Here is a 27,347-nt window from a genome sequence, read left to right as displayed (position 1 = left end):
CAAACGTTTATATATACTGAACAAAAATATAAACCCTGGAGTGTGCTGCAGTAGGTAGCGTCTGAGCTCTGATTGGATACGTGGCGAAGACGGCCGTTTCCATTTGAAATGCAGAGGGCCGTTTCCATTTGAAATGCAGACCTAATTTCTGTGACGAGCAGTGACGTGTTGGTCCAGCACCTGACAATCAAAAGGTCGGCGCAATTTCGAACAAACTAGGAAAGTAGATCGATCACGATGGTGCTACAGTACCGTCCCTCTTCAACGCATAAAGAAAACACATGACAACACTTAGGAGCGACACACACAGACATGCACATAGACACAATCTCTCTTTATTTTTTTTTATTTATTTTTTTATATATACAACAAAACGTTCAAAAAAAATTTACAAAACTAATTCACGTTGTAGCACTGTCGTCGACTTACGCTCTTCCAGTTGGTGAGGCAGTCGAGGAGCACCTGGGGTTGATCACCATGGAGACAGAGGGACACACGTTGCTACGTAATGTACGTGCTTCCTGCTTGGGTCACTTCAATAAGAGAGAGAGAGCAGTGAAAATGTTACCAAAGTGGCAAGTTAGTTAATAAACAGAACAAGCTCCCTCACGACGCCAGGACAGCGGAGTCACTCACCACCTTCCGGAGACATTTGAAACCCCACCTCTTTAAGGAATACCTGGGATAGGATAAAGTAATCCTTCTACCCCCCCCCTTACCCCCCCCCAAAAAACATTGTAAAGTGGTTATCCCACTGCCTATAAGGTGAATGCACCAATTTGTAAGTCGTCTGCTAAATGACGTAAATGTAAATGTTATTATTGGCCTATGCCAGTCAAATTACCATCATGTGGAATACTACCAACTTCTTATTTTCCTCTGGCTGAGACAGAAATATAACGTTAAAGAGCAACTGCCCCTAAAAACCTACTTCTCATTTAGAAAACAGCCTATGTGGCACCGATATGAGTCAGAAACATTTATTCTACTTCCAAAATTGACTACAACGTGTAAATAGGATAATTTTGTAACAAAGTATGTCACAACGTAAATTAAGGTTGAGTTCATTTCAATCCTGCCCACAGCTGGCAGCACATAAGCAATTATAATTTCAGAGTGCAGCTGCACGCGACCCAATTGTAATGCCTGTGGTAAATCGGTGTTCACTTTGGATATCCCTATGGGGCTAGTTAGTAAATTACAATGGGACAATGTTACAATTCCAATAGCTCCAAATTTCAATGACTTAAAAACTTCAAACCAACTATAAATATATAAATAGAGTGCCTTCAGAAAGTATTCAGACCCCTTGACCTTTTCCAAATTTTGTTACGTTACAACCTTATTCTAACATTTATTAAATTGTATGGTTGGATGGGGAGCATTGTTGCACTGCTATTTTCAGGTATCTCCAGAGATGTTACTACAAAACCATGGTGCTTGCCTACGGAGCTGTGAGGGGAACGGCACCTCCTTACCTTCAGGCTCTGAACAGACCCTACACCCAAACGAGGGCACTACGTTCATCCACCTCTGGCCTGTTAGCTCCCCTACCTCTACGGAAGCACAGTTCCTGCTCAGCCCAGTCAAAACTGTTCGCTGCTCTGGCACCCCAATGGTGGAACAAGCTCCCCCACGACGCCAGGACAGCGGAGTCACTGACCACCTTCCAGAGACACTTGAAACCCCACCTCTTTAAGGAATACCTGGAATAGTATAACAGTAATCCTTCTAATCCCCACCATCCCACCCACAATTTTTTTTTTTTTAAGAGTGTTTGTCCCACTGGCTATCCTAAGTTGAATGCACCAATTTATAAGTCGCTTTGGATAAGAGCGTCTGCTAAATGACTTAAATGTAAATGTAATGTTAGATCGGGTTCAAGTCCGGGCTCTGGCTGGGCCACTCAAGGACATTCAGAGACTTGTCCCGAAGCCACTACTGCGTTGTCTTGGCTGTGTGCTTAGGGTCGTTGTCCTGTTGGAAGGTGAACCTTCACACCAGTCCGAGGTCCTGAGCGCTCTGGAGTAGGTTTTCATCAAGGATCTCTGTACTTTGCTCTGTTCATCTTTGCCTCGATCCTGACTAGTCTCCCAGTCCCTGCCACTGAAAAACATCTCCACAGCATGATGCTGCCACCACCATGCTTCACCGTAGGGATGGTATTGGCCAGGTGATGAGCGGTGCCTGGTTTCCTCCAGACGGGACACTTGGCATTCAGGCCAAAGAGTTCAATCTTGGTTTCATCAGACCAGAGAATCCTGTTTCTCATGGTCTGAGAGTCCTTTAGGTGCCTTTTGGCAAACTCCAAGCGGGCTATGATGAGGATTTTTCAGTAAACTATGAGATAAACAAAGTTAATCACAAACATGACGAACATGGAGTCAGGATTAAACACCTTCGCTTTGTAATTATGGGGTATTGTGTGTAGATTGCTGAGGAATTATTTTTATTTAACCAATTTTAGAATACGGCTGTAACGTAACAAAATGTGGAAAAAGTAAAGGGGTCTGAATATTTTCCGAAGGCACTGTACATTTTAGAAATTCATATACAAATATAGAAAGCATTTAATGAGAGAACTAACAGGTGTGCAACATGAAAATATTGTCTAATTTACATGGTGTAATTAAATGTAGTGACGGTCCCCAACTAGCCCTGGAGATAGACTATCCAAAGTAAAACCAACTTTGCCATGGTTGCACACCAGCCAGCTGAAGTGAATTGGCTAAAGAATTTGGCTAACTCTTCCCACCTGCAAACACACACACGAGACACCCACATCAAACCACATCAAACCACACTCCAAAATCAACTCATGTTTGAATTCAGTCATGGCCACTAGCATTTCTTAATGAACCAAATCTAAAACGAGGCTCAATCAGGAAGTTCAGCCACCCTTTAAGATTCTGAATCATTTAAGGCAGACACAGGGCACTCAAGCTGTAAAACAATGGTCTGGTCCAGAAACAAACCCTAGAGAGCAGGTCTTTGCTTAGCACGACAACCTCTTTCAGTAAACCTTTCTAATCCACTTTGTTGGTGTCATGACAACTTGTAACAGTCTTTTCAGAGTGACCCCGGATCGAACATTTGTTTGATAAAGGGTTTGATAAAGGACAAATGATACAGGTTTATAAGCTGTGAACTTACAGTAGAAGTCTACATACAGATGCAGGTTTCCATAAGTCACTATAACATTCTTGATATCACTGACAACTTCAACAGGGAAGCTGCATCAACAGCATCATCCCAGAAACCCTAGACCCACTCCAATTCGCATACCGCCGCAACAGATCCACAGATGACGCAATCTCAATCGCACGCCACACTGCCCTTTCCCACCTGGACAAGAGGAACACCTATGTGAGAATGCTATTCATTGACTACAGCTCATCGTTCAACACCATAGTGCCCTCAAAGCTCATCACTAAGCTAAGGACTAAACACCTCCCTCTGCAACTGGATCCTGGACTTCCTGATGGGCCGCCCCCCAGGTGGTAAGGGTAGGTAACAACACATCTGCCACGCTGATCCTCAACACGGGGGCCCCTCAGGGGTGCGTGCTCAGTCCCCTCCTGTACTCCCTGTTCACCCACGACTACGTGGCCAAACACGACTCCAACAACATCATTAAGTTTGCTGATGACACAACAGTGGTAGGCCTGATCACCGACAACGATGAGACAGCCTATAGGGAGGAGGTCAGAGACCTGGCAGTGTGATGCCAGGATAACAACCTCTCCTTCAACGTGATCAAGACAAAGGAGCTGATCGTGGACTACAGGAAAAGGAGGGCCGAACAGGACCCCATAAACATTGACGGGGCTGTAGTGGAGCGGGTCGAGAGTTTCAAGTTCCTGGTGTCCATATCACCAACAAACTATCATGGTCCAAACACACCAAGACAGTCGTGAAGAGGGCACGACAACACCTTTTCCCCCTCAGGAGACTGAAAAGATTTGGCATGGGTCCCCAAATCCTCAAAAAGTTATACAGCTGCACCATCGAGAGCATTCTGACCGGTTGCATCACCGCCTGGTATGGCAACTGCTCGGCATCTGATCATAAGGCGCTACAGAGGGTAGTGCGTACGGCCCAGTGCATCACTGGGGCCAAGCTTCCTGCCATTTAGGACCTATATACTAGGCGGTGTCAGAGGAAGGCCCAAAAAATAGTCAAAGACTCTAGTCACCCAAGTCATAGACTGTTCTCTCTGCTACGGCAAGCGGTACCGGAGCGCCAAGTCTAGAACCAAAAGGCTCCTTAACAGCTTCTACCCACAAGCCATAAGACTGCTGAACAATTAATCAAATGGCCACCTGGACTATTTACATGGACCCCCCCCCCTACCTACAACATGTACAACATTATTTTATTATGTAACTTTTTATTTTTTACTTTAGTTTATTTAGTAAATATTTTCTTAACTCTTTCTTGAACTGCATTGTTGGTTAAGGGCTTGTAAGTAAGTATTTCACGGTAAGGTCTACACCTGTTGTATTCGGCACATGTGACAAATAAAATTTGATTTGATTTGATATTTACATTGAAAAGAGAAGGGTGGGTATGTAATCAATAATGGCACACTAGCTATAGCCTTTAGCTTTGTCTGTAATAGTAGTCAATAAAACAATGATGGGTTCAATGCCCTCTTGTCCAGCTATTTTAGACATATGGAAGCTATTTGTGAGTTTTTTTGTTTTACTTGACTGCAGTGCTGCTAAAGGCATTTGAAGGCTGAGTGTGGCATTCCAGTTGTTGTTGGTTAGTTACTGTAGCTAGCTAGTTGTTGTTGGTTAGTTACTGTAGCTAGCTAGTTGTTGTTGGTTAGTTACTGTAGCTAGCTAATTGTTGTTGGTTAGTTACTGTAGCTAGCTACTTCACCCCACGTTGACAGTAGTGAGTTCTAGTGACAATAAAATGGTAAACCATTACTCAGAAGTCAGAACACTCAAGAGGCAAAGCACAGTCCCAAAGCATTGGGAGGGGCTAACATGCTGTTGCATGGTTTGGAAACCAGGCATTGCTTGGAAGCAACCCTACATGAAACAGAAAACAGCAAGCTGGATTTCTAAGGTTTTTAATCAGATAATGTAAAAATGTCTTACCACCACACAAGTCGGGACAGAGTGCTTTGTCCTGCAAACAATTCACATATTGAAAAAGATTAGCTGGCTAGCCCGATCCAACAATTCATGATTTTAAAACTGAGCGGTTCCTCATAATTGACACATTGCAGAATTAAGTAGTTAATTTAACTTTGGTTGTTTGTCTAAACAGCTGACGTGATGTCTATAGAACACCCTAGGCGTTGCATGCCCCAATGATCGAATGTAACGTTTATATTTAAGTCATTTGGTTAACATTTGTTGAATAAATAAACATTATAGTCACATTTCATGAAGTGGTTATTTATCTAGCTAAAAAGTGTTCTCCCAAGAAATTGCGAATGACAATGCTGTGATGTCATAACTCTACGCGTAAAACAAAGAGATTGCCGACTCATCTGAAGTCACACTTGTGGATTGCAATAGTGTCCTTTAAACACAGAATACAGATCCACAAGCACTTTTTGAATACGCAAAACGCACGTTCCTGTTGTACATGTCAGGGATGTCCAAACATATGCTCACAAATCTTTCTACATTTGTTCAAATTGTAGTTTCATTTGTGATCTATGTTGAATATATTTACAAATCATGGGATGTATTTGCGACATATGGGTGAATATTTGTGTATATTTTTTTTTTTTTTACATATTTTTACATATTCACGGAGGATTATGGTTTAATTCGTGAAATATATATATTTTTAAACATATTATGGTTTTATTTACGAAATATTTATAATATATTCACAGTTCATATTTTTATGTGAGTTTCGTTGAATATACACATGGATCATGGTAGACACACTTACAGAATAAAGAAACAAATCTAACTCCAATAACCAACATCCACAAGAATTGAATATTGCAGGAAAATAATATCTCTGAATTCTCCCATCGTGGGGTTTTCAAAATATCCCATCACTTATTGTTGTACATGATTTAGAACAGTGAGTATGACATCATCATAGCATCAGTGACAATTAGAGAGGAAGGGAAAACAAAGAAAATATTGTGCTCAGTTCATGTAATGTAACAGCCTACAGTCGTGGTCAAACGTTTTGAGAATGACACAAATATTAATTTTCACAAAGTCTGCTGCCTCAGTTTTGATGATGGCAATTTGCATATACTCCAGAATGTTACGAAGAGTGATCAGATGAATTGCAATTAATTGCAAAGTTCCTCTTTGCCATGAAAATTAACTTAATCCCCAAAAAAACATTTCCACTGCATTTCAGCCCTGCCACAAAAGGACCAGCTGCCATCACGTCAGTGATTCTCTCGTTAACACAGGTGAGAGTGTTGACGAGGACAAGGCTGGAGATCACTCTGTCATGCTGATTGAGTTAGAATAACAGACTGGAAGCTTTAAAAGGAGGGTGGTGCTTGAAATCATTGTTCTTCCTCTGTTAACCATGGTTACCTGAAAGGAAACACGTGCCATCATCATTGCTTTGCACAAAAAAGGCTTCAAAGGCAAGGATATTGCTGCTAGTAAGATTGAAGCTAAACCAACCATTTATCAGATCATCAAGAACTTCAAGGAGAGAGGTTCAATTGTTGTGAAGAAGGCTTCAGGGTGCCCAAGAAAGTCCAGCAAGCGCCAGGACCGTCTCCTAAAGTTGATTCAGCTGCGGGATCGGGACACCACCAGTGCAGAGCTTGCTCAGGAATGGCAGCAGGCAGGTGTGAGTGCATCTGCATGCACAGGGAGGCGAAGACTTTTGGAGGATGGCCTGGTGTCAAGAAGGGCAGCGAGGAAGCCACTTCTCTCCAGGAAAAACATCAGGGACAGATTGATATTCTGCAAAAGGTACAGGGATTGGACTGCTGAGGACTGGGGTAAAGTCATTTTCTCTGATGAATCTCCTTTCCGATTGTTTGGGGCATCTGGAAAAAAGCTTGTCCAGAGAAGACAAGGTGAGCGCTACCATCAGTCCTGTGTCATGCCAACAGTAAAGCATCCTGAGACCATTCGTGTGTGGGGTTGCTTCTCAGCCAAGGGAGTGGGCTCACTCACAATTTTGCCTAAGAACACAGCCACGAATAAAGAATGGTACCAACACATCCTCCGAGAACAACTTCTCCCAACCATCCAAGAACAGTTTGGTGACGACCAATGCCATTTCCTGCATGATGGAGCACCTTGCCATAAGGAAAAAGTGATAACTAAGTGGCTCGGGGAACAAAACATAGACATTTTGGGTCCATGGCCAGGAAACTCCCCAGACCTTAATCCCATTGAGAACTTGTGGTCGATCCTCAAGAGGTGGGTGGACAAACAAAAACCCACAAATTCTGACAAACTCCAAGCATTGATTATGCAAGAATGGGCTGCCATCAGTCAGGATGTGGCCCAGAAGTTAATTGACAGCATGCCAGGGCGGATTGCAGAGGTCTTGAAAAAGAAGGGTCAACACTGCAAATATTGACTCTTTGCATAAACTTAATGTAATTGTCAATAAAAGCCTTTGACACTTATGGAATGCTTGTAATTATACTTCAGTATACCATAGTAACATCTGACAAAAATATCTCATAACACTGAAGCAGCGAACTTTGTGAAGACCAATACTTGTGTCATTCTCAAAACTTTTGACCATGACTTCGGAAAGTATTCAGACCCCTCGACTTTTTCCACATTGTTACGTTACAGCTTTATTCTAAAATTGATTAAATTGTTTTTTTTCCCCCTCATCAATCTACACACAATACCCCATAATGACAAAGCAAAAGCATGTTTTTTTAATTTTGTGCACATTTTATTTTTTGTGCAAATTTATTACGGAAATATCACATTTACATAAGTATTCAGACCCTTTACTCAGTACTTTGTTGAAGCACCTTTGGCAGCGATTACAGCCTTGAGTCTTCTTGGGTATGACGCTACAAGCTTGGCACACCTGTATTTGGGGAGTTTCTCCCATTATTCTTTGCAGATCCTCTCAAGCTCTGTCAGGTTGGATGGGGAGCGTCGCTGCACAGCTATTTTCAGGTCTTTCCTGAGATGTTCGATCGGGTTCAAGTCCGGGCTCTGGCTGGGCCACTCAAGGACATTCAGAGACTTGTCCCGAAGCCACTCCTGCGTTGTCTTGGCTGTGTGCTTAGGCTCGTTGTCCTGTTGGAAGGTGAACTCTGTACTTTGCTCCGTTCATCTTTCCCTCGATCCTGACTAGTCTCCCAGTCCCTGCTGCTGAAAAACATCCCCACAGCATGATGCTGCCACCACCATGCTTCACCATAGGGATGGTGCCAGGTTTCCTCCAGACGTGACGCTTGGCATTCAGGCCAAAGAGTTCAATATTGGTTTCATCAGACAAGAGAATCTTGTTTCTCATGGTCTGAGTCCTTCAGTCTGACCACTCTACCATAAAGGCCTGATTGGTGGAGTGCTGCAGAGATGGTTGTCCTTCTGGAAGGTTCTCCCATCTCCACAGAGGAACTCTAGAGCTCTGTCAGAGTGACCATCGGGTTCTTGGTCACCTCCCTGACCAAGGCCCTTCTCCCCAGATTGCTCAGTTTGGCCGGGCGGCCAGCTCTAGGAAGAGTCTTGGTGGTTCCAAACTTCTTCCATTTAAGAATGATGGAGGCCACTGTGTTCTTGGGGACCTTCAATGCTGCAGACATTTTTTGGTACCCTTCCCCAGAGCTGTGCCTCGACACAATCCTGTCTTGGAGCTCTACAGACAATTCCTTTGACCTCATGGCTTGGTTTTTGCTCTGACATGCACTGACCTTATATAGACAGGTGTGTGCCTTTCCAAATCATGTCCAATCAATTGAATTTACTACAGGTGGACTCCAATCAAGTTGTAGAAACATCAAGGATGATCAATGGAAACAGGATGCACCTGAGCTCAATTTCGAGTCTAATAGCAAAGGGTCTGAATACTTATGTAAATAAGATATTTCTGTTTTTTATTTGTAATAAATTAGCACAAATATCTAAAAACCTGCTTTTGCTTTGTCATTATGGGGTATAGTGTGTAGATTGATGAGGATACATTTTATTTAATCCATTTTAGAATAAGGCTGTAAACGTAAGAAAATGTGGAAAAAGGGAAGGGGTCTGAATACTTTCCGAATGCTCTGTATGTTCTCAAATTCCTCACCTTAGCGGGGTTAAACTTCAGGCCAGTACAAACTGCCAGTTGGTCAGTAGTATCTTAATCCCCTTGATAACAGTCACCACTGACGTAGCGGGGTTAAACTTCAACGTGTGAGCGTCTCCTTTTGTACACCTCTCTCTGAACACGTAGATGGAGCCGTTACAGCTGGCCACCTTCCAGAAGGACGGCACACAGCTCCACACCTCGGGGAAGCGCAGCCTGGTGAAGCTCTCCAGCAGGGGGTTATAACAGATCAGGGAGTCCCCCTCCGCAACGATGAAGAGCAGGTCCATGTGGGCGGCGGCGTGCATCACTCCCGCGAACGGCAGCACGTAATGCTTCAGTTGGCACTTCTGCGTCTGCGTGTCGAAGCACTGGATGAGTCGTGACGGCTTGGTGAAGAAGTCCATGTCGTTCTCCTCCCCACCCAGTACGTAGATGGTTCCTCCCAGGTTAACCCCCGCCGCCCCAGACACCGCCGTATCCAGCGGGCTAGTCTCCGTCCACACGTTGTCCTTCACCGTGTAGTAAATGACAGCGTTGGAGAGCGTGTCCTGGAGCGTCTTACCTCCCAGACTATAGACGGCGTCCTGGAGCGAGACGGAGACCATGGTGTGGCTGAGGCGGTCTCGGGGCAGGGGGGCACAGCGCTCCCAGTCCATAGTCTGCATGTTACACTTCCACATGCGGCGAGGGATGGACCCCCCCACCACGTAGAGGTCCGGCCCGTGTTTACAGGCTGCAGTGATCTGGTGACACAGGCTGTTCTGGCCGCTGACGCTGATGGTGTCGTCCTCGTCACAGTGCAGGGAAACGGCCAGGGAGTGGGTCCTCGTCTCCTCTTTACCTATAAGGTAGATATGCACCTTCTCCCCAATCTCCTGCAAAGACAGGCCAGACACAGTGAGGGAATTAATAATCCCTTACATGAATAACTGGATATCTTTTTTTATAGAATGATTTATTTATTTAGGGGGAAAAAACATTTGTGTTGTTGAACTTGTTTTAGCTATGACCTCCACAAAACCGGGGGCATCTCAAACCCCCCCCCAAAACTCCCCATCAGATAGAAATATTCAAGAGAGAGACCTGTCGTAGAGTTTAGGGATCTAGAATGAGAACACTGTACCTTGAGGTTCTCCTGGAGAACAGTGGAGAACTCTTCTCTCTCCACCTTGTTGTGGTTGATCCAGGATTCGATGGCTACCGTGGGGTTCTGAGACGTCGGAACACCGTCTGGGGAACAGCATTATGGTAAAAGACCCAACAAAATGGCTGCCGTGGCATTACCCAGGTGGGTGATAAATATGGTGGTGGGGGTAAGTTTTCCTCCATTACTAGGTAAAGCGCGTTGCACTAGAAGTGCTATAAAAATCAAAGCAAGCAATCAGTAAATGTACCTTTGATAATGTCCATGAGGAGACAGAGTGGCAGGTTGAGGAACTCATCCGTCTGGTGGATTTGGACCAGGTGGATCTTAGCACAGTGTTTGGCTGCAGTATATAGTTCCTGGTCACTGTGTCGGTCTGCTAGCCACATCACCTACAGTAGGAAGAACAGAATATAGTTCCTGGTCACTGTGTCGGTCTGCTAGCCACATCACCTACAGTAGGAAGAACAGAATATAGTTCCTGGTCACTGTGTCGGTCTGCTAGCCACATCACCTACAGTAGGAAGAACAGAATATAGTTCCTGGTCACTGTGTCGGTCTGCTAGCCACATCACCTACAGTAGGAAGAACAGAATATAGTTCCTGGTCACTGTGTCGGTCTGCTAGCCACATCACCTACAGTAGGAAGAACAGAATATAGTTCCTGGTCACTGTGTCGGTCTGCTAGCCACATCACCTACAGTAGGAAGAACAGAATATAGTTCCTGGTCACTGTGTCGGTCTGCTAGCCACATCACCTACAGTAGGAAGAACAGAATATAGTTCCTGGTCACTGTGTCGGTCTGCTAGCCACATCACCTACAGTAGGAAGAACAGAATATAGTTCCTGGTCACTGTGTCGGTCTGCTAGCCACATCACCTACAGTAGGAAGAACAGAATATAGTTCCTGGTCACTGTGTCGGTCTGCTAGCCACATCACCTACAGTAGGAAGAACAGAATCAACTGACAGTGCTTCAAAAAGCTACTATGGTGGTCCTCAGCTGGTAGAGCACGGCGCTTGGTCCTCTGTAGCTCCGCTGGTAGAGCACGGCGCTTATAACGCCAGGGTAGTGGGTTCGATCCCCGGGACCACCCATACGTAAAAATGTATGCGTACATGACTGTAAGTCGCTTTGGATAAAAGTGTCTGCTAAATGGCATATTATTATTATTATTATATTATTATTATTATTATTATAACAAGATGACAAGATGGTCCGATTGACAGCAGCTACACAGATCCGATACAGTACCTTGACGAACAGAATTCACATTTCTACCCGAGTCAATCCTATCCACAAAGGGGACACACATTCGCTCATTACTTCGGACACCAACAATTGGCTGTATCAGGTCCAGGAAATGGAAACCCAGCTCACCTGTAGGCAGTTCTTGACATCTACAGTGCGTGACAGGAAGCGGGAGCATTCTTCAAACAGAGCAGTCAGCTGGTACATGTCAGCCATCTCATAGGTGTCCTGCAGTTCCTCCACGGTCAGCTTCACTGTCCCGTGGTAGATGTAGTCTACTAGCAGCTGGAAGACTGACGCGCTGAATACAATAGAAAATATACTTTTATTGTTCAATTTGCGAGAAACAGAGCGTTGAGCAGTTTATGGGTTAAGTACCAGGCTCAAGGGCACAACGGCAGGCGATGGTCCCAGGGATGAGAGACCACCAGCCCTACCTGACGTCCTTCAGTTGGACGCTGACCTGACGTCCTTCAGTTGGACGCTGACCTGACGTCCTTCAGTTGGACGCTGTCTGAACCTCTCTAACCTAGACTTCCTACCTGACGTCCTTCAGTTGGACGCTGACCTGACGTCCTTCAGTTGGACGCTGACCTGACGTCCTTCAGTTGGACGCTGTCTGAACCTCTCTAACCTAGACTTCCTACCTGACGTCCTTCAGTTGGACGCTGTCTGAACCTCTCTAACCTAGACTTCCTACCTGACGTCCTTCAGTTGGACGCTGACCTGACGTCCTTCAGTTGGACGCTGTCTGAACCTCTCTAACCTAGACTTCCTACCTGACGTCCTTCAGTTGGACGCTGACCTGACGTCCTTCAGTTGGACGCTGTCTGAACCTCTCTAACCTAGACTTCCTACCTGACGTCCTTCAGTTGGATGCTGCGTGTGTGAGCCTCTCTCAGGTTGGATGTGAACATGGATCTAAAGAAGCTGCTCTGGGCTGACAGTACCAGGCGGTGCAGGTTAAAATCCCTCCCCTCCACCATCACCGTCACGTCAGCAAACAGCCCATCCTGAACACACAGGAGTATAAGATGGAGGAACCGTCAATGTCATTATAACCCCGAAACTAATGCTGCACTGGGAGACAGATTTAAAATGGAATTTCATTTCAACTGAATGGAGCGTGTATAATTCATCTTTCCTCGATTACTCCCATCCTCTCCCCTTGCCGCCTCCTCAAAACCCATTGGAGAAGAAGGTCTGAGGGGAGGGAACCTTCACGTCTAATAAGGTTGAGGAGACGAGGAGATAGGATGCGAGGAATCAGAGAACGGTTTAATTATGATTCCTTACCTGCAGACACAGGTCCATGATGCTCTGCACCACGCGGCTGGAGTGGGAGCGGTCTGTAAATGTGTAACCTAGGAAGTAGTTCTCCTCTGCCACCAAGGAGCCTGCTCCTAAACTCTGTCCCCCGGACCTGGCCCTGTCCCCGGCCTCACTGGACTCCATCTTACCAGCTAGCAGGGTTAGGCTACCTGAGAATCATCGAGAAACACAACTGTTAGTGTGTATAGTTAGAAACCCTGCCGGTTAAGACAAAAAACTAAAAAGCAGACTTCAGACTTTGCGAATCTGTAGAGATTTAAAACACGCTGGTTCGTGTTTCTGTGTAAACTGAAATCACAATGGTTTTAACTGGACTAACGTTATGTATTGTTTTGGTTTTACGAAACCTGACAAATAGATGATGCACATTCATGGACTGTCAGTGAAAGTTAGTTACTGTAGCTAGCTAAGCAACCACACGTTAGCAATCCCTGCAGCGCCACCATTCTGACACCAATCATGCCGAGTTGGCAAACAGTTTAATCAGTATCAGATTATAGTTTAAGAGATCATTTATTAGCTGGTAAACCTTTTCAGCCTACCTTTACTCCACTATCTTATCTATTTCATCATACGGAAGACGGTGAACTATTCACCGGAAGTAAACAAACGTTTTTTTTCTGGCCAGCTCAGCTGATGCTGATGCCAATGATAGGTGCTGCCACCGTGTGGCGGAGATATGTTTTTTTATTATTATTTTTTATTTCACCTTTATTTAACCAGGTAAGAAGGCAGTTGAGAACAAGTTCTCATTTACAACTGCGACCTGGCCAAGATAAAGCAAAGCAGTGCGATAAAAACAACAACACAGAGTTACATATGTCACAACAGTCTACTTCATTATTTTTTTTTGTGTAAAACGCAGGTCTCCAATTCTGGTCCTGGGGACCACAGGGTGTGCCGAACTTTGTTTAACTACTACACATCCAATCATAGGCTTAGCGATGACCGTAGTTGAATAGTTGAATCGGGTGTGTAGGCCTACTAGCTTGATGGAACGTAATCCTGCACACCCAGCAGGACCAGGATGGAACAACACTAGCAGTGCTGTAAACTTATCAGCCAACTGGCCCTAATGCCTTTTTTCCTAGGTGGAAGAATGTATGGCATTCTAGCCTAGACTCGTGGCTATCGGACTGGGTTTTTATTTAAGAGGAGCAAAGGAAAGAGGGAGGCTGTGAAATCGTCATGCAATCAGAGTTGTACAGTCATAAAAGAGAGATGGTGGCAAAACCTCAACTAAGAGTTCTCATATGGGTCACTGTTGCGACTTTGCGGTTTCAAGATCTTTTAGGTGAGTTATAATTGTTTTAAAACTAACTTGGACTTAAGGATATGTTGTGTCTTGAATGCAATGCAATGACAATAGTAGATAAAGGATTAGTAGTTAAAGTTGTATTGAATTGAATATCAATATGTACATTTGCATGTAATTGAATACCACAACAGGTGCTAAGTGGAAGTTGAGTTAAACTTAAATCCTATGTTTCTGAGAGTAACATTATTCATTTTTTCATGAATAATTTGAATAGTGAAAATACCAACTTTTTCTCTCTCTCTCTCAGATGTGTCTGGTGCCATTCATGGCGGTCTTCCTTCCCAGGGCTTGGGCAAATCCATCAGCGATGCAAACTTGATGTTTGAGGTTAGAGTTACACTTCTATTAGCCTGGTCCCAGATCAGTTTGGGCGGTCTTGCTGACAATTACCATCAAAGTCAGAAAGAAAGAACAGATCTGGGACCAGCCTACATTTATATGAGCATATTGTATTTTCTCTTGAGTAATCCTCTGTAGCTCAGCTGGTAGAGCATGGCGCTTGTAACGCCAAAGTAGTGGGTTCGATCCCCGGGACCACCCGTACACAAAAATGTATGCACGTTGGATAAAAGCGTCTGCTAAATGGCATATTATTATTATTTGTTTCTGTTTTTCCCCACCATCTGTTTACTAAACTTATTTATTGTACATATGTTATTACACTACATGACTAAAAGTATGTGGACACCTGCTTGTCGAACATCTCAATCCAAAATCATGGGCATTAATATGGAGTTGGGCCCCCCTTTGCTGCTATAACAGCCTCCACTCTTCTGGGAAGGCTTTCCACTAGATGTTGGAACATTGCTGCGGGGACTTGCTTCCATTCAGCAACAAGAGCATTAGTGAGGTCAAGCACTGATATTGGGCGATTAGGCCTGGCTCGCAGTCGGCGTTCCAATTCATCCCAAAGGTGTTCGATGGGGTTGAGGTCAGGGCTCTGTGCAGGCTAGTCAAGTTCTTCCACACTAATCTCGACAAACCATTTCTGTATGGACCTCGCTTTGTGCACGGGGGCATTGTCATGCTGAAACAGGAAAGGGCCTTCCCCAAACTGTTGCCACCAAGTTGGAAGCACAGAATCGTCTAGAATGTCATTGTATGCTATGGCATTAAGATTTCCCTTCACTGGAACTAAGGGGCCTAGCCCGAACCATGAAAAACAGCCCCAGACCATTACTCCTCCTCCACCAAACTTTACAGTTGGCACTATGCATTGGGGCAGGTAGCGTTCTCCTGGCATCCGCCAAACCCAGATTTGTCCGTCGAACTGCCAGATGGTGAACCGTTCTGTGAGCTTGTGTGGCCGACCACTTCGCGGCTGAGCCGTTGTTGTTCCTAGACGTTTCCACTTCACAATAACAGCCCTTACAGTTGACCGGGGCAGCTCTAGCAGGGCAGAAATTTGACGAACTGACTTGTTGGCAAGGTGGCATCTTATGACGGTGCCACGTTGAAAGTCACTGAGCTCTTCAGTAAGGCCATTCTACTGCCAACGTGTGTCTGTGGAGATTGCATGGGCGTGTGCTCGATTTTATACACTTGTCAGCAACGGGTGTGGCTGAAATAGCCGAATCGACTAATTTGAAGGGGTGTCCACATACTTTTGTATATGTAGTGTATCTACCCACACTTGACTGATCATTAGATTCTTACCTCTCCATACAGTTCTTGTTGGGTGGAGTGGAGATTGACAAAGACAACAACATCGTCCTGCTGGACCTGGAGATGGCATCTATGAGGCAGGGACGGGCTTTCCTGGCTCACATCAACGACAACATCCCCAAGACGCTCTCTTCCGTGGAGCAGATGGTGAAGGACCTGGAGGACCAGAGAGGGCCTCTCCCTCTCTCCCAACCCCGCTTTGAGAGCCTCATCCTGGGCATGGTCTACTCTGCTCACCAGGCTAAGCTCCAGGAGAGAGAGGAGGACCAGGAGAAATGGGGAGAGGTGCTGATACGTCTGGTTAATGTTACAGTCAACGAGCTACGTAGACCAGAGCCCATCACAACACTCACTTAGATTAGGATACAGACTGTTCATTAGCCTGGTCCCAAGCTTGTAATTCTCTTTTTTAATACAGTATACAAAAGGATACAGTGGGGGAAAAAAGTATTTAGTCAGCCACCAATTGTGCAAGTTCTCCCACTTAAAAAGATGAGAGAGGCCTGTAATTTTCATCATAGGTACACGTCAACTATGACAGACAAATTGAGGGAAAGAAAATGGAGGAATGGGCCAAAATACCAGCAACAGTGTGTGAAAACCTTGTGAAGACTTACAGAAAACGTTTGACCTGTGTCATTGCCAACAAAGGGTATATAACAAAGTATTGAGAAACTTTTGTTATTGACCAAATACTTATTTTCCACCATAATTTGCAAATAAATTCATAAAAAATCCTACAATGTGATTTTCTGGATTTTTTTTTCTCATTTTGTCTGTCATAGTTGACGTGTACCTATGATGAAAATTACAGGCCTCTCTCATCTTTTTAAGTGGGAGAACTTGCACAATTGGTGGCTGACTAAATACTTTTTTCCCCCCACTGTATATATATATATATTAAAAATATATATATATCATCAGCAACACAACCAATATATTTGAAACACGGTGGAACAGTGATCACCATTGTAAGACATATTTCAAACATTTGTGGATTTCTATGGTGTGGATCATGATTGGCCATGTTTATGTCCATTCCAGCATTTGCTTTGTTTGTCAATGGAAGTTTTCAATAAAAATACATGGTTCACTTTACAACAGTATATGCAACATTTACAAAAGGCATATTAATACAACATGTCATAGACAAAACTCTTCCAACATCACAAAGAACAACCTCTCTCCTCTTCCCTGATTATTTATTTTGACTCTTGTGTCTCTTGTTGTTGTCATTACCCCTGGATGATCTGGTTCTGGTTTATTACCCCTGGATGATCTGGTTCTGGTTTATTACCCCTGGATGATCTGGTTCTGGTTTATTACCTCTGGATGATGTGGTTCTGGTTTATTACCCCTGGATGATGTGGTTCTGGTTCTGGTTCTGGTTTATTACCTCTGGATGATGTGGTTCTGGTTCTGGTTTATTACCCCTGGATGATGTGGTTCTGGTTTATTACCTCTGGATGATGTGATTCTGGTTCTGGTTTATTACTAGTGGATGATGTGGTTCTGGTTTATTACCTCTGGATGATGTGATTCTGGTTCTGGTTTATTACTAGTAGATGATGTGGTTCTGGTTTATTACCTCTGGATGATGTGATTCTGGTTATGGTTTATTACCTCTGGATGATGTGGTTCTGGTTTATTACCTCTGGATGATGTGATTCTGGTTATGGTTTATTACCTCTGGATGATGTGGTTCTGGTTTATTACCTCTGGATGATGTGATTCTGGTTCTGGTTTATTACCTCTGGATGATGTGTTTCTGGTTCTGGTTTATTACCTCTGGATGATGTGTTTCTGGTTCTGGTTTATTACCTCTGGATGATGTGGTTCTGGTTTATTACCTCTGGATGATGTGTTTCTGGTTCTGGTTTATTACCTCTGGATGATGTGGTTCTGGTTTATTACCTCTGGTTGATGTGATTCTGGTTCTGGTTTATTACCTCTGGATGATGTGGTTCTGGTTTATTACCTCTGGATGATGTGTTTCTGGTTCTGGTTTATTACCTCTGGATGATGTGGTTCTGGTTCTGGTTTATTACCTCTGGATGATGTGGTTCTGGTATATTACCACTTCATGATGACAGAGGTGAGTGCTACGGGGCGATAGTCATTTAGTTCAGTTACCTTTGCTTTCTTGGGTACAGGAACAATGGTGGACATCTCGAAGCAAGTGGGGACAGCAGACTGAATTTTGCAGTATATTAACAATATCAGTGAATGATGCAAAGTTCCATCTTGAATTGATGGGTCGACCTACAGTAGCCACAGGACAGCAGTTTCAGCTTAAAGCTACAGTCTGGGATCTGGGAATAATGGTCATTTCAATTATTGAACCATTGAATCGATTCTTGGATAATATAATGTATAAATGTACACCAGGGTAAATCTTCATCAAAAAGAAAATATTTTAATCCCAAAGTCGTCTGTCTGACCGCCCACTCCTGACCGCACTGCAATGACCTCTGTCGGGACCCGCAGGTCCTGCAGCATCCCGCGGGAACGCAGCCCTCTATGACCTCTGTCGGGACCCGCAGGTCCTGCAGCATCCCGCGGGAACGCAGCCCTCTAGTGCAGTCAGTACACAACGCTATGCTCATCATGTCTTAGCAGGATCAGATGGTGACAGGGTTCCCAGCAGGGTCAGACAGCCAGGGAAGACCAGTCTACGGATGATCAGGTGAACTTTGCAGTATATTAACAATACATATCAGTGAATGATATAAAGTTCCATGTTCAGTTGATGGGTAGACCTACAGTAGCTACAGGACAGCAGCTTAAAGCCCCGTCATCTTCATATCATCTCAGACATACATCACTGCAGTTTAAGACCACCCATAGAACGTACTATATGCCAGTGAAACTGAATATCATGCACTCAGAAATGTCATTCCTCTGCTGGAGGTGTAATACATATAAGGGGACATATTTGCATGTTATGGCCTTGTGAAGGCTGGCTGAATTCTGGAAAAGCTTATGTTCTTTTATCTCAGCATGTCTACAGATTCTCCCTTCTCCCTCTTTTTGTTTGCTTGGAAATGTTGATACTGGAGACTGTTATCAGAAGAAACTGTGTAACCAAGCATTTATAGCGGCTAAGAAATGCATTGCCATTTATTGGAAGGTTGGTTCTCCTCTCACAATGTCAAGTAGAAACCACTAGAAAAAAGACAGGAGGACCGAGACTCTAAAAGACAGGAGGACCGAGACTCTAAAAGACAGGAGGACCGAGACTCTAAAAGACAGGAGGACCGAGACTCTAAAAGACAGGAGGACCGAGACTCTAAAAGACAGGAGGACCGAGACTCTAAAAGACAGGAGGACCGAGACTCTAAAAGACAGGAGGACCGAGACTCTCTTCATCAAAATGCCTTTATTTATATTTATATGGGATGTTCAATGGAAACTTTTTTTTTTTTTTTACTCTGACGCGTTTTGGCTGCATGGCCTTCGTCAGGGAGTATGTTATGCATCACTAGATTAGATTTATTACAAGATTAAGGGTCTACTTGGCAACTTTCATAAGGTCTGGATGCCTTATATGGAATACAGTATGACTAAAGGAGTCTGTATTGAAAACATGCCCACGTCAGGGGAGATACCTATTTAGGCAATCCCTAGCTGCTGGGCTGCTCAGTCCTGGCCCTGGGGGGTCTGCTGGGCTGCTCAGTCCTGGCCCTGGGGGTCTGCTGGGCTGCTCAGTCCCGGCCCTGGGGGGCTACTGGGCTGCTCAGTCCTGGCCCTGGGGGTCTGCTGGGCTGCTCAGTCCTGGCCCTGGGGGTCTGCTGGGCTGCTCAGTCCCGGCCCTGGGGGTCTGCTGGGCTGCTCAGTCCTGGCCCTGGGGGGCTACTGGGCTGCTCAGTCCTGGCCCTGGGGGTCTGCTGGGTTGCTCAGTCCTGGCCCTGGGGGTCTGCTGGGCTGCTCAGTCCTGGCCCTGGGGGTCTGCTGGGTTGCTCAGTCCTGGCCCTGGGGGTCTGCTGTCCTGTGGGTTGTTACTCTGATCTTGGTCTAACACTCCTGAAACCAATAATGAATGTTTCACTAAGATCCTAAAGCTGAGTGGGGTGTGTTGGGTTGTGATGGACCCCTGGGGGGCAGGACGGGGCGACCCAGATATATTGTGTGCAAGTAAAAAGAGCTCTACAGTACTATTAGTCCGATGAGACTAATTATATGGAGGATTTGCTGTTTCTGTGTGTTAATGTACACTACCGGTCAAACGTTTTAGAACACCTACTCATTCAAGGGTTTTTCTTTATTTTTTACTATTTTCTACATTGTAGAATAATAGTGAAGACATCAAAACTATGAAATAACACATATGGAATCATGTAGTAACCAAAAAAGTGTTAACCAAATCAAAATATATTTTATATTTGAGATTCTTCAAATAAACACCCTTTGCCTTGATGACAGCTTTGCACACTCTTGGCATTCTCTCAACCAGCTTAACCTGGAATGCTTTTCCATCAGTCTTGAAGGAGTTCCCACATATGCTGAGCACTTGTTGGCTGCTTTTCCTTCACTCTGCGGGGGATTGTGGAGGCCAGGTCATCTGATGCAGCACTCCATCACTCTCCTTCTTGGTAAAATAGCCCTTACACAGCCTGGAGGTGTGTTGGGTCATTGTCCTGTTGGAAAACAAATGATAGTCCCAATAAGCCCAAACTAGATAGGATGGCGTATCGCTGCAGAATGCTGTGGTAGCCATGCTGGTTAAGTGTGTCTTGAATTCTAAATAAATCACAGACAGTGTCACCAGAAAAGCACCCCCACACCATAACACCTCCTCCTCCATGCTTTACGGTGGGAACTACACATGCGGAGATCATCCGTTCACCCACATCGCGTCTCACAAAGACATGGCGGTTGGAACAAAAAAGTCTCAAAATTGGCCGCCAGACCAAAGGACACATTTACACCGGTCTAATGTCCATTGCTCGTGTTTCTTGGCCCAAGCAGGTCTCTTCTTATTATTGGTGTCCTTTAGTAGTGATTTCTTTGCAACAATTCAACCATGAAGGCCTGATTCACGCAGTCTCCTATGAACAGTTGATATTGCGATGTGTCTGTTACTTGAACTCTGTGAAGCATTTATTTGGGCTGCAATTTCTGAGGCTGGTAACTCTAATGAACTTATCCTCTGCAGCAGAGGTAACTCTGGGTCTTCCTTTCGTTTTACCTCATTTCTACCAGCATGTTAAATGTGCAACCAGAGGGAAAAAAAACTCTAGACCACCTTTACTCCACACACAGAGCTCTCCCTCGCCCTCCATTTGGCAAATCTGACCATAACTCTATCCTCCTGATTCCTGCTTATAAGCAAAAACTAAAGCAGGAAGCACCAGTGACTCGGTTAATAAAAAAGTGGTCAGATGAAGCAGATGCTAAGCTACAGGACTGTTTTGCTAGCACAGACTGGAACATGTTCCGGGATTCTTCCGATGGCATTGAGGAGTACATCACATCAGTCACTGACTTCATCAATAAGTGCATCGATGACGTCGACCACACAGTGACCGTACGTACATACCCCAACCAGAAGCCATGGATTACAGGCAACATCCACACTGAGCTAAAGGCTAGAGCTGCCGCTTTCAAGGAGCGGGACTCTAACCCGGTGGCTTATAAGAAATCCCGCTATGCCCTCCGACCAGTGGCGGCTCCTGAAAAAATTCTCAGGAGGGGCAATTTTTCTGATGATTTAGGTGACCTACACACGTGCACGAGTCCGTGCACGCGATTCCAGATATCTTTACCTCTGAATAAACTGCCTTTATTATACCATATCCACCCTGTCCAAAGTCTCTACTTGGTCTCAGTTCTCCAGTAAACTTGTGATTATCAACAGTACACAACGGTAACAAACAATTGGGGGAACTCACGGGGCAGATAGTAACCACTTAAAAGGAAGCGATTCCCAAACCTTCCATAACAAAGCCATCACCTACAGAGAGATGAACTTGGAGAAGAGTCCCCTAAGTAAGCTTGTCCTGGGCCTCTGTTCACAAACACAAACAGACCCCACACAGCCCCAGGACAACAACAACAACAACAACAACACAATTAGACCCAACCAAATCATGAGAAAACAAAAAGAGAATTACTTGACACATTGGAAAGAACAAACAAAAAAACAGAGCAAACTAGAATGCTATTTGGCCCTAAACAGAGAGTACACAGTGGCAGAATACCTGACCACTGTGACTGACCCAAACTTAAGGAAAGCTTTGACTATGTACAGACTCAGTGACCATAGCCTTGCTATTGAGAAAGGCCGCCGTAGGCAGACCTGGCTCTCAAGAGAAGACAGGCTATGTGCACACTGCCCACAAAATGAGGTGGAAACTGAGCTGCACTTCCTAACCTCCTGCCAAATGTATGACCATATTAGAGACACATATTTCCCTCAGATTACAGCGATCCACAAAGAATTCGAAAACAAACCCAATTTTGATAAACTCCCTTATCTACTGGGTGAAAAACCACAGTGTGCCATCACAGCTGCAAGATTTGTGACCTGTTGCCACAAGAAAAGGGCAACCAGTGAAGAACAAACACCATTGTAAATACAACCCATATTTATGTTTATTTATTTTCCCATTTGTACTTTAACTATTTGCACATTGTAACAACACTGTATATATACATAATATGACATTTGAAATGTCTTTATTCTTTTGAAACTTCTGAGTGTAATGTTTACTGTTAATATTTATTGTTTATTTCACTTTTGTTTACTATCTACTTCCCTTGCTTTGGCAATGTTAACACACGTTTCCCATGCCAATAAAGCCCTTAAATTGAATTGAATTGATAGTAAGGTCGCAATGACACAGAAAGCAGTTCAATGTCGGGGTACAGAGTCGCTCTCTTACCAGGATCGCGGTCCGCTCTGACCAGGGTGAAGGTGGCCCGGGACTCATCCAGCCAAGTCTCCCAGCTGTATTGGGATTCAGCTGCCAGCAGCGTTTTCATTATTTAGTCCGTTCGTAGCGGGTATGTACACGATCAACAAGATCAGTCCAAAACCAACCACTGGAAATCCATGGTTGGCAGAATGTTTGTAAACTAAGTCTACAAATTAAAAACATAAAATAACGCCGCACTGCAGGTCGCAACAGAGACGCTGATAGCCGCCATTGTCTTAGTTACGTTCAACGTTACGTCACGTATGACGAAAGCGCGTAAGTGCAAGCCCACAGACACCCATAGAGAATGTATTGAAAGCTTTGAAATGTGAAAAAAATAGATTTTACATGACAGGCTATGAGAGACTTCTGGGCGATTTTCAACTTGACTGAAATCGCCCCAAAAAGCGAGCGGGGGCCATTTGAAGCACGACTTTAGCCTGATTTGACATTTAGTGGCTGGCAGATCAGACGTGAACACTGATAACTGCTGTTGCCGTGATATAATTGATTAGAAAAAAAATCCCTTCCTTTTCCCGTTTGGCAGTGCGTCGCCCATATCGCCCTATTGAAAAAGCCGTCCCTGCCTCCGACGAACCATCAAACAGGGAAAGAGTCAATACAGGACTAAGATTGAATCGTACTACACCGGCTCCGATGCTCGTCGGATGTGGCAGGGCTTGAAAACTATTACAGACTACATAGGGAAGCACAGCCGCAAGCTGCCCAGTGACACAAGCCTACCAGATGAGCTAAATTACTTCTATGCTCGCTTCGAGGCAAGAAAACACTGAAACATGCATGAGAGCATCAGTTGTTCCGGATGACTGTGTGATCACGCTCTCCGTAGCCGATGTGAGTAAGACCTTTAAACAGGTCAACCCTCACAAGGCCGCAGGGCCAGACGGATTACCAGGACGTGTACTTCGAGCATGCGCTGAGCAACTGGCAAGTGTCTTCACTGACATTTTCAACCTCTCCCTGTCTGAGTCTGTAATACCAACATGTTTCAAGCAGACCACCATAGTCCCTGTGCCCAAGAACACTAAGGTAACCTGCCTAAATGACTAGCGACCCATAGCACTCACGTCTGTAGCCATGAAGTGCTTTGAAAGGCTGGTCTTGGCTCACATCAACACCATTATCCCAGAAACCCTAGACTCACTCCAATTTGCATATCGCCCCAACAGATACACAGATGATGCAATCTCTATTGCGCTCCACACTGCCCTTTCCCACCTGGACAAAAGGAACACCTATGTGAGAATGCTATTCATTGACTACAGCTCATCGTTCAACACCATAGTGCCCTCAAAGCTCATCACTAAGCTAAGGACCCTGGGACTAAACACCTCCCTCTGCAACTGGATCCTGGACTTCCTGACAGGCCGCCCCCAGGTGGTAAGGGTAGGTAACAACACATCTGCCACGCTGATCCTCAACACGGGGGCCCCTCAGGGGTGCGTGCTCAGTCCCCTCCTGTACTCCCTGTTCACTCATGATTGCATGGCCAGGCACGACTCCAACACCATCATTAAGTTTGCCGACGACACAACAGTGGTAGGCCTGATCACCGACAACGACGAGACAGCCTATAGGGAGGAGGTCAGAGACCTGGCCGTGTGGTGCCAGGATAACAACCTCTCCCTCAACGTGATCAAGACAAAGGAGCTGATTGTGGACTACAGGAAAAAGAAGAGGACCGAGCACAATTCCTATCGGGCAAAACAGGTTGACTTAAATAATAACATGCCATTTAGCAGACGGTTTTATCCAAAGCGACTTACAGTCATGTGTGCATACATTTTTACGTATGGGTGGTCCCGGGGATCGAACCCACTACCCTGGCGTTACAAGCGCCATGCTCTACCAATTGAGCTACAAAGGACTTCATTACAACCAGCAAATTGCATGCCATTAACCAACGGTTACTAATGAGTGCATGCTTATTAATTTTCTCATTTGACTGTTTTGTGTACCTAGATGTCATTGAAAAATGTATCTCAGGACAATACACAAGAAGAACAGAATAGTTGGGATGGATTCGGTTTAAATCTATACATTGTTTAAACCAGTCAGCATTACTGATTAGGAACACACACTATTCAATCATATGTTCAATCAAATCTGACTTAGAAATCCCTTTTTACATCAACAGTCGTCACACAGTGTAATGGGGAATAAAGTAAAATGGGGAATAGAGTGTAATGGGGAATACAGTAAAATGGGGAATAGAGTGTAATGGGGAATAGAGTGTAATGGGGAATACAGTAAAATGGGGAATATAGTGTAATGGGGAATACAGTAAAATGGGGAATATAGTGTAATAAGGGGAATACAGTAAAATGGGGAATAGAGTGTAATGGGGAATACAGTGTAATGGGGAATACAGTGTAATGGGGAATACAGTAAAATGGGGAATAGAGTGTAATGGGGAATACAGTGTAATGGGGAATACAGTAATATGGGGCAGTGTAATGGGGAATACAGTAAAATGGGGAATAGAGTGTAATGGGGAATACAGTGTAATGGGGAATACAGTAACATGGGGCAGTGTAATGGGGAATACAGTAACATGGGGAATACAGTGTAATGGGGAATACAGTAACATGGGGAATACAGTGTAATGGGGAATACAGTGTAATGGGGAATACAGTAACATGGGGAATACAGTGTAATGGGGAATACAGTGTAATGGGGAATACAGTAACATGGGGAATAGAGTGTAATGGGCTCAGTTCTAGGCCCTCTCCTATTCTCGCTATACACCAAGTCACTTGGCTCTGTCATATCCTCATATGGCCTCTCCTATCATTGCTACGCAGACGACACACAACTAATCTTCTCCTTTCCCCCTTCTGATAACCAGGTGGCGAATCGCATCTCTGCATGTCTGGCAGACATATCAGTGTGGATGACGGATCACCACCTCAAGCTGAACCTTGGCAAGACGGAGCTGCTCTTCCTCCCGGGGAAGAACTGCCTGTTCCATGATCTCGCTATCACGGTTGACAACTCCGTTGTGTCCTCCTCCCAGAGTGCGAAGAGCCTTGGCGTGACCCTGGACAACACCCTGTCGTTCTCCGCTAACATCAAGGCGGTGACCCGATCCTGTAGGTTCATGCTCTACAACATTCGGAGAGTACGACCCTGCCTTACACAGGAAGCGGCACAGGTCCTAATCCAGGCACTTGTCATCTCCCGTCTGGATTACTGCAACTCGCTGTTGGCTGGGCTCCCTGCCTGTGCCATTAAACCCCCTACAACTCATCCAGAACGCCGCAGCCCGTCTGGTGTTCAACCTTCCCAAGTTCTCTCACGTCACCCCGCTCCTCCGCACACTCCACTGGCTTCCAGTTGAAGCTCGCATCTGCTACAAGACCATGGTGCTTGCCTACGGAGCTGTGAGGGGAACGGCACCTCCGTACTTTCAGGCTCTGATCAGTCCCTACACCCAAACGAGGGCATTGCGTTCATCCACCTCTGGCCTGCTGGCTCCCCTACCTCTGCGGAAGCATAGCTCCCGCTCAGCCCAGTCAAAACTGTTCGCTGCTCTGGCACCCCAATGGTGGAACAAGCTCCCTCACGATGCCAGGACAGCGGAGTCACTCACCACCTTCCGGAGACATTTGAAACCCCACCTCTTTAAGGAATACCTGGGATAGGATAAAGTAATCCTTCTACCCCCCCCTTACCCCAACCCACCCCCCCCCCCAAAAAAATAATAAAATAATAATAATAAAAAAACATTGTAAAGTGGTTGTCCCACTGGCTATAAGGTGAATGCACCCATTTGTAAGTCGCTCTGGATAAGAGCGTCTGCTAAATGACGTAAATGTAAATGTAAATGTAATGGGGAATAGAGTGTAATGGGGAAAACAGTGTAATGGGGAATACAGTAAAATGGGGAATAGAGTGTAATGGGGAATACAGTGTATTGGGGAATACAGTGTGTTGGGGAATGCAGTGATATGGAATACAGTGTGATAGGGAACACAGTGTAATGGGGAATGCAGGGAAATGGAATACAGTGTGATAGGGAATACAGTGTAATGGGGAATACAGTGTGATAGGGAATAGAGTGTAATGGGGAATACAGTGTAATGGGGAATACAGTGTGATAGGGAATAGAGTGTAATGGGGAATACAGTGTGATAGGGAATACAGCGTAATGGGGAATACAGTGTGATAGGGAATACAGTGTGATAGGGAATACAGTGTAATGGGGAATACAGTGTAATGGGGAATACAGTGTAATGGGGAATACAGTGTGATAGGGAATAGAGTGTAATGGGGAATAGAGTGTAATGGGGAATACAGTGTAATGGGGAATACAGTGTAATGGGGAATACAGTGTAATGGGGAATACAGTGTAATGGGGAATACAGTGTAATGGGGAATACAGTAAAATGGGGAATACAGTGTAATGGGGAATACAGTGTAATGGGGAATACAGTGTAATGGGGAATACAGTGTAATGGGGAATACAGT

The 27,347-nt window shown here is 44.9% G+C and overlaps 2 protein-coding genes across 3 annotated transcripts; one reads left to right on the top strand and one right to left on the bottom strand.

The window, feature by feature from the left end:
- Positions 1 to 335: 335 nt before the first annotated feature.
- Positions 336 to 13,567, bottom strand: kbtbd4 (kelch repeat and BTB (POZ) domain containing 4). Of its 2 annotated transcripts, XM_041836761.2 has the most exons (9): positions 13,499 to 13,567; positions 12,921 to 13,105; positions 12,483 to 12,637; positions 11,754 to 11,925; positions 10,623 to 10,764; positions 10,352 to 10,458; positions 9,226 to 10,103; positions 5,112 to 5,142; positions 336 to 533 (listed from the first exon to the last, which is right to left on the bottom strand). In XM_041836761.2, exons 2-7 carry the CDS (start codon positions 13,077 to 13,079, stop codon positions 9,243 to 9,245), a joined length of 1,596 nt encoding a protein of 531 aa, XP_041692695.2. In that variant the 5' UTR covers positions 13,080 to 13,105; positions 13,499 to 13,567; the 3' UTR covers positions 336 to 533; positions 5,112 to 5,142; positions 9,226 to 9,242. The 2 variants fall into 2 exon arrangements, with proteins under 2 accessions (XP_041692695.2, XP_041692693.2); XM_041836759.2 differs by lacking the exon at positions 5,112 to 5,142.
- Positions 13,568 to 13,782: 215 nt separating this feature from the next.
- On the top strand, positions 13,783 to 16,428 carry LOC121531242 (protein FAM180A). The gene is made up of 3 exons (XM_041836486.2): positions 13,783 to 14,250; positions 14,522 to 14,601; positions 15,943 to 16,428. The coding sequence occupies exons 1-3, from the start codon at positions 14,145 to 14,147 to the stop codon at positions 16,294 to 16,296; spliced, it is 540 nt and encodes a 179-aa protein (XP_041692420.1). The 5' UTR covers positions 13,783 to 14,144; the 3' UTR covers positions 16,297 to 16,428.
- Positions 16,429 to 27,347: the final 10,919 nt, after the last annotated feature.

Source organism: Coregonus clupeaformis, chromosome 19 (assembly GCF_020615455.1).
Source record: "Coregonus clupeaformis isolate EN_2021a chromosome 19, ASM2061545v1, whole genome shotgun sequence".
In the NCBI taxonomy this organism is placed as follows: domain Eukaryota; kingdom Metazoa; phylum Chordata; class Actinopteri; order Salmoniformes; family Salmonidae; genus Coregonus; species Coregonus clupeaformis.
The sequence above is the reverse complement of the archived record's forward strand: the minus strand, read 5'-3'. Positions and strand labels throughout refer to the sequence as shown.

Excerpts from the sequence above, each read along its gene's own strand:
- kbtbd4 (XM_041836761.2), bottom strand. The coding sequence starts at position 13,079 with ATGGAGTCCAGTGAGGCCGGGGACAGGGCCAGGTCCGGGGGACAGAGT. Across the intron at positions 11,926-12,482 it reads ATCCAACTGAAGGACGTCAG|CGCGTCAGTCTTCCAGCTGC; the intron begins GTAGGAAGTCTA and ends TATTGTATTCAG. Across the intron at positions 10,104-10,351 it reads TTCTCCAGGAGAACCTCAAG|GAGATTGGGGAGAAGGTGCA; the intron begins GTACAGTGTTCT and ends CTGTCTTTGCAG.
- LOC121531242 (XM_041836486.2), top strand. The coding sequence starts at position 14,145 with ATGCAATCAGAGTTGTACAGTCATAAAAGAGAGATGGTGGCAAAACCT. Across the intron at positions 14,251-14,521 it reads GCGGTTTCAAGATCTTTTAG|ATGTGTCTGGTGCCATTCAT; the intron begins GTGAGTTATAAT and ends TCTCTCTCTCAG. Across the intron at positions 14,602-15,942 it reads ATGCAAACTTGATGTTTGAG|TTCTTGTTGGGTGGAGTGGA; the intron begins GTTAGAGTTACA and ends CTCTCCATACAG.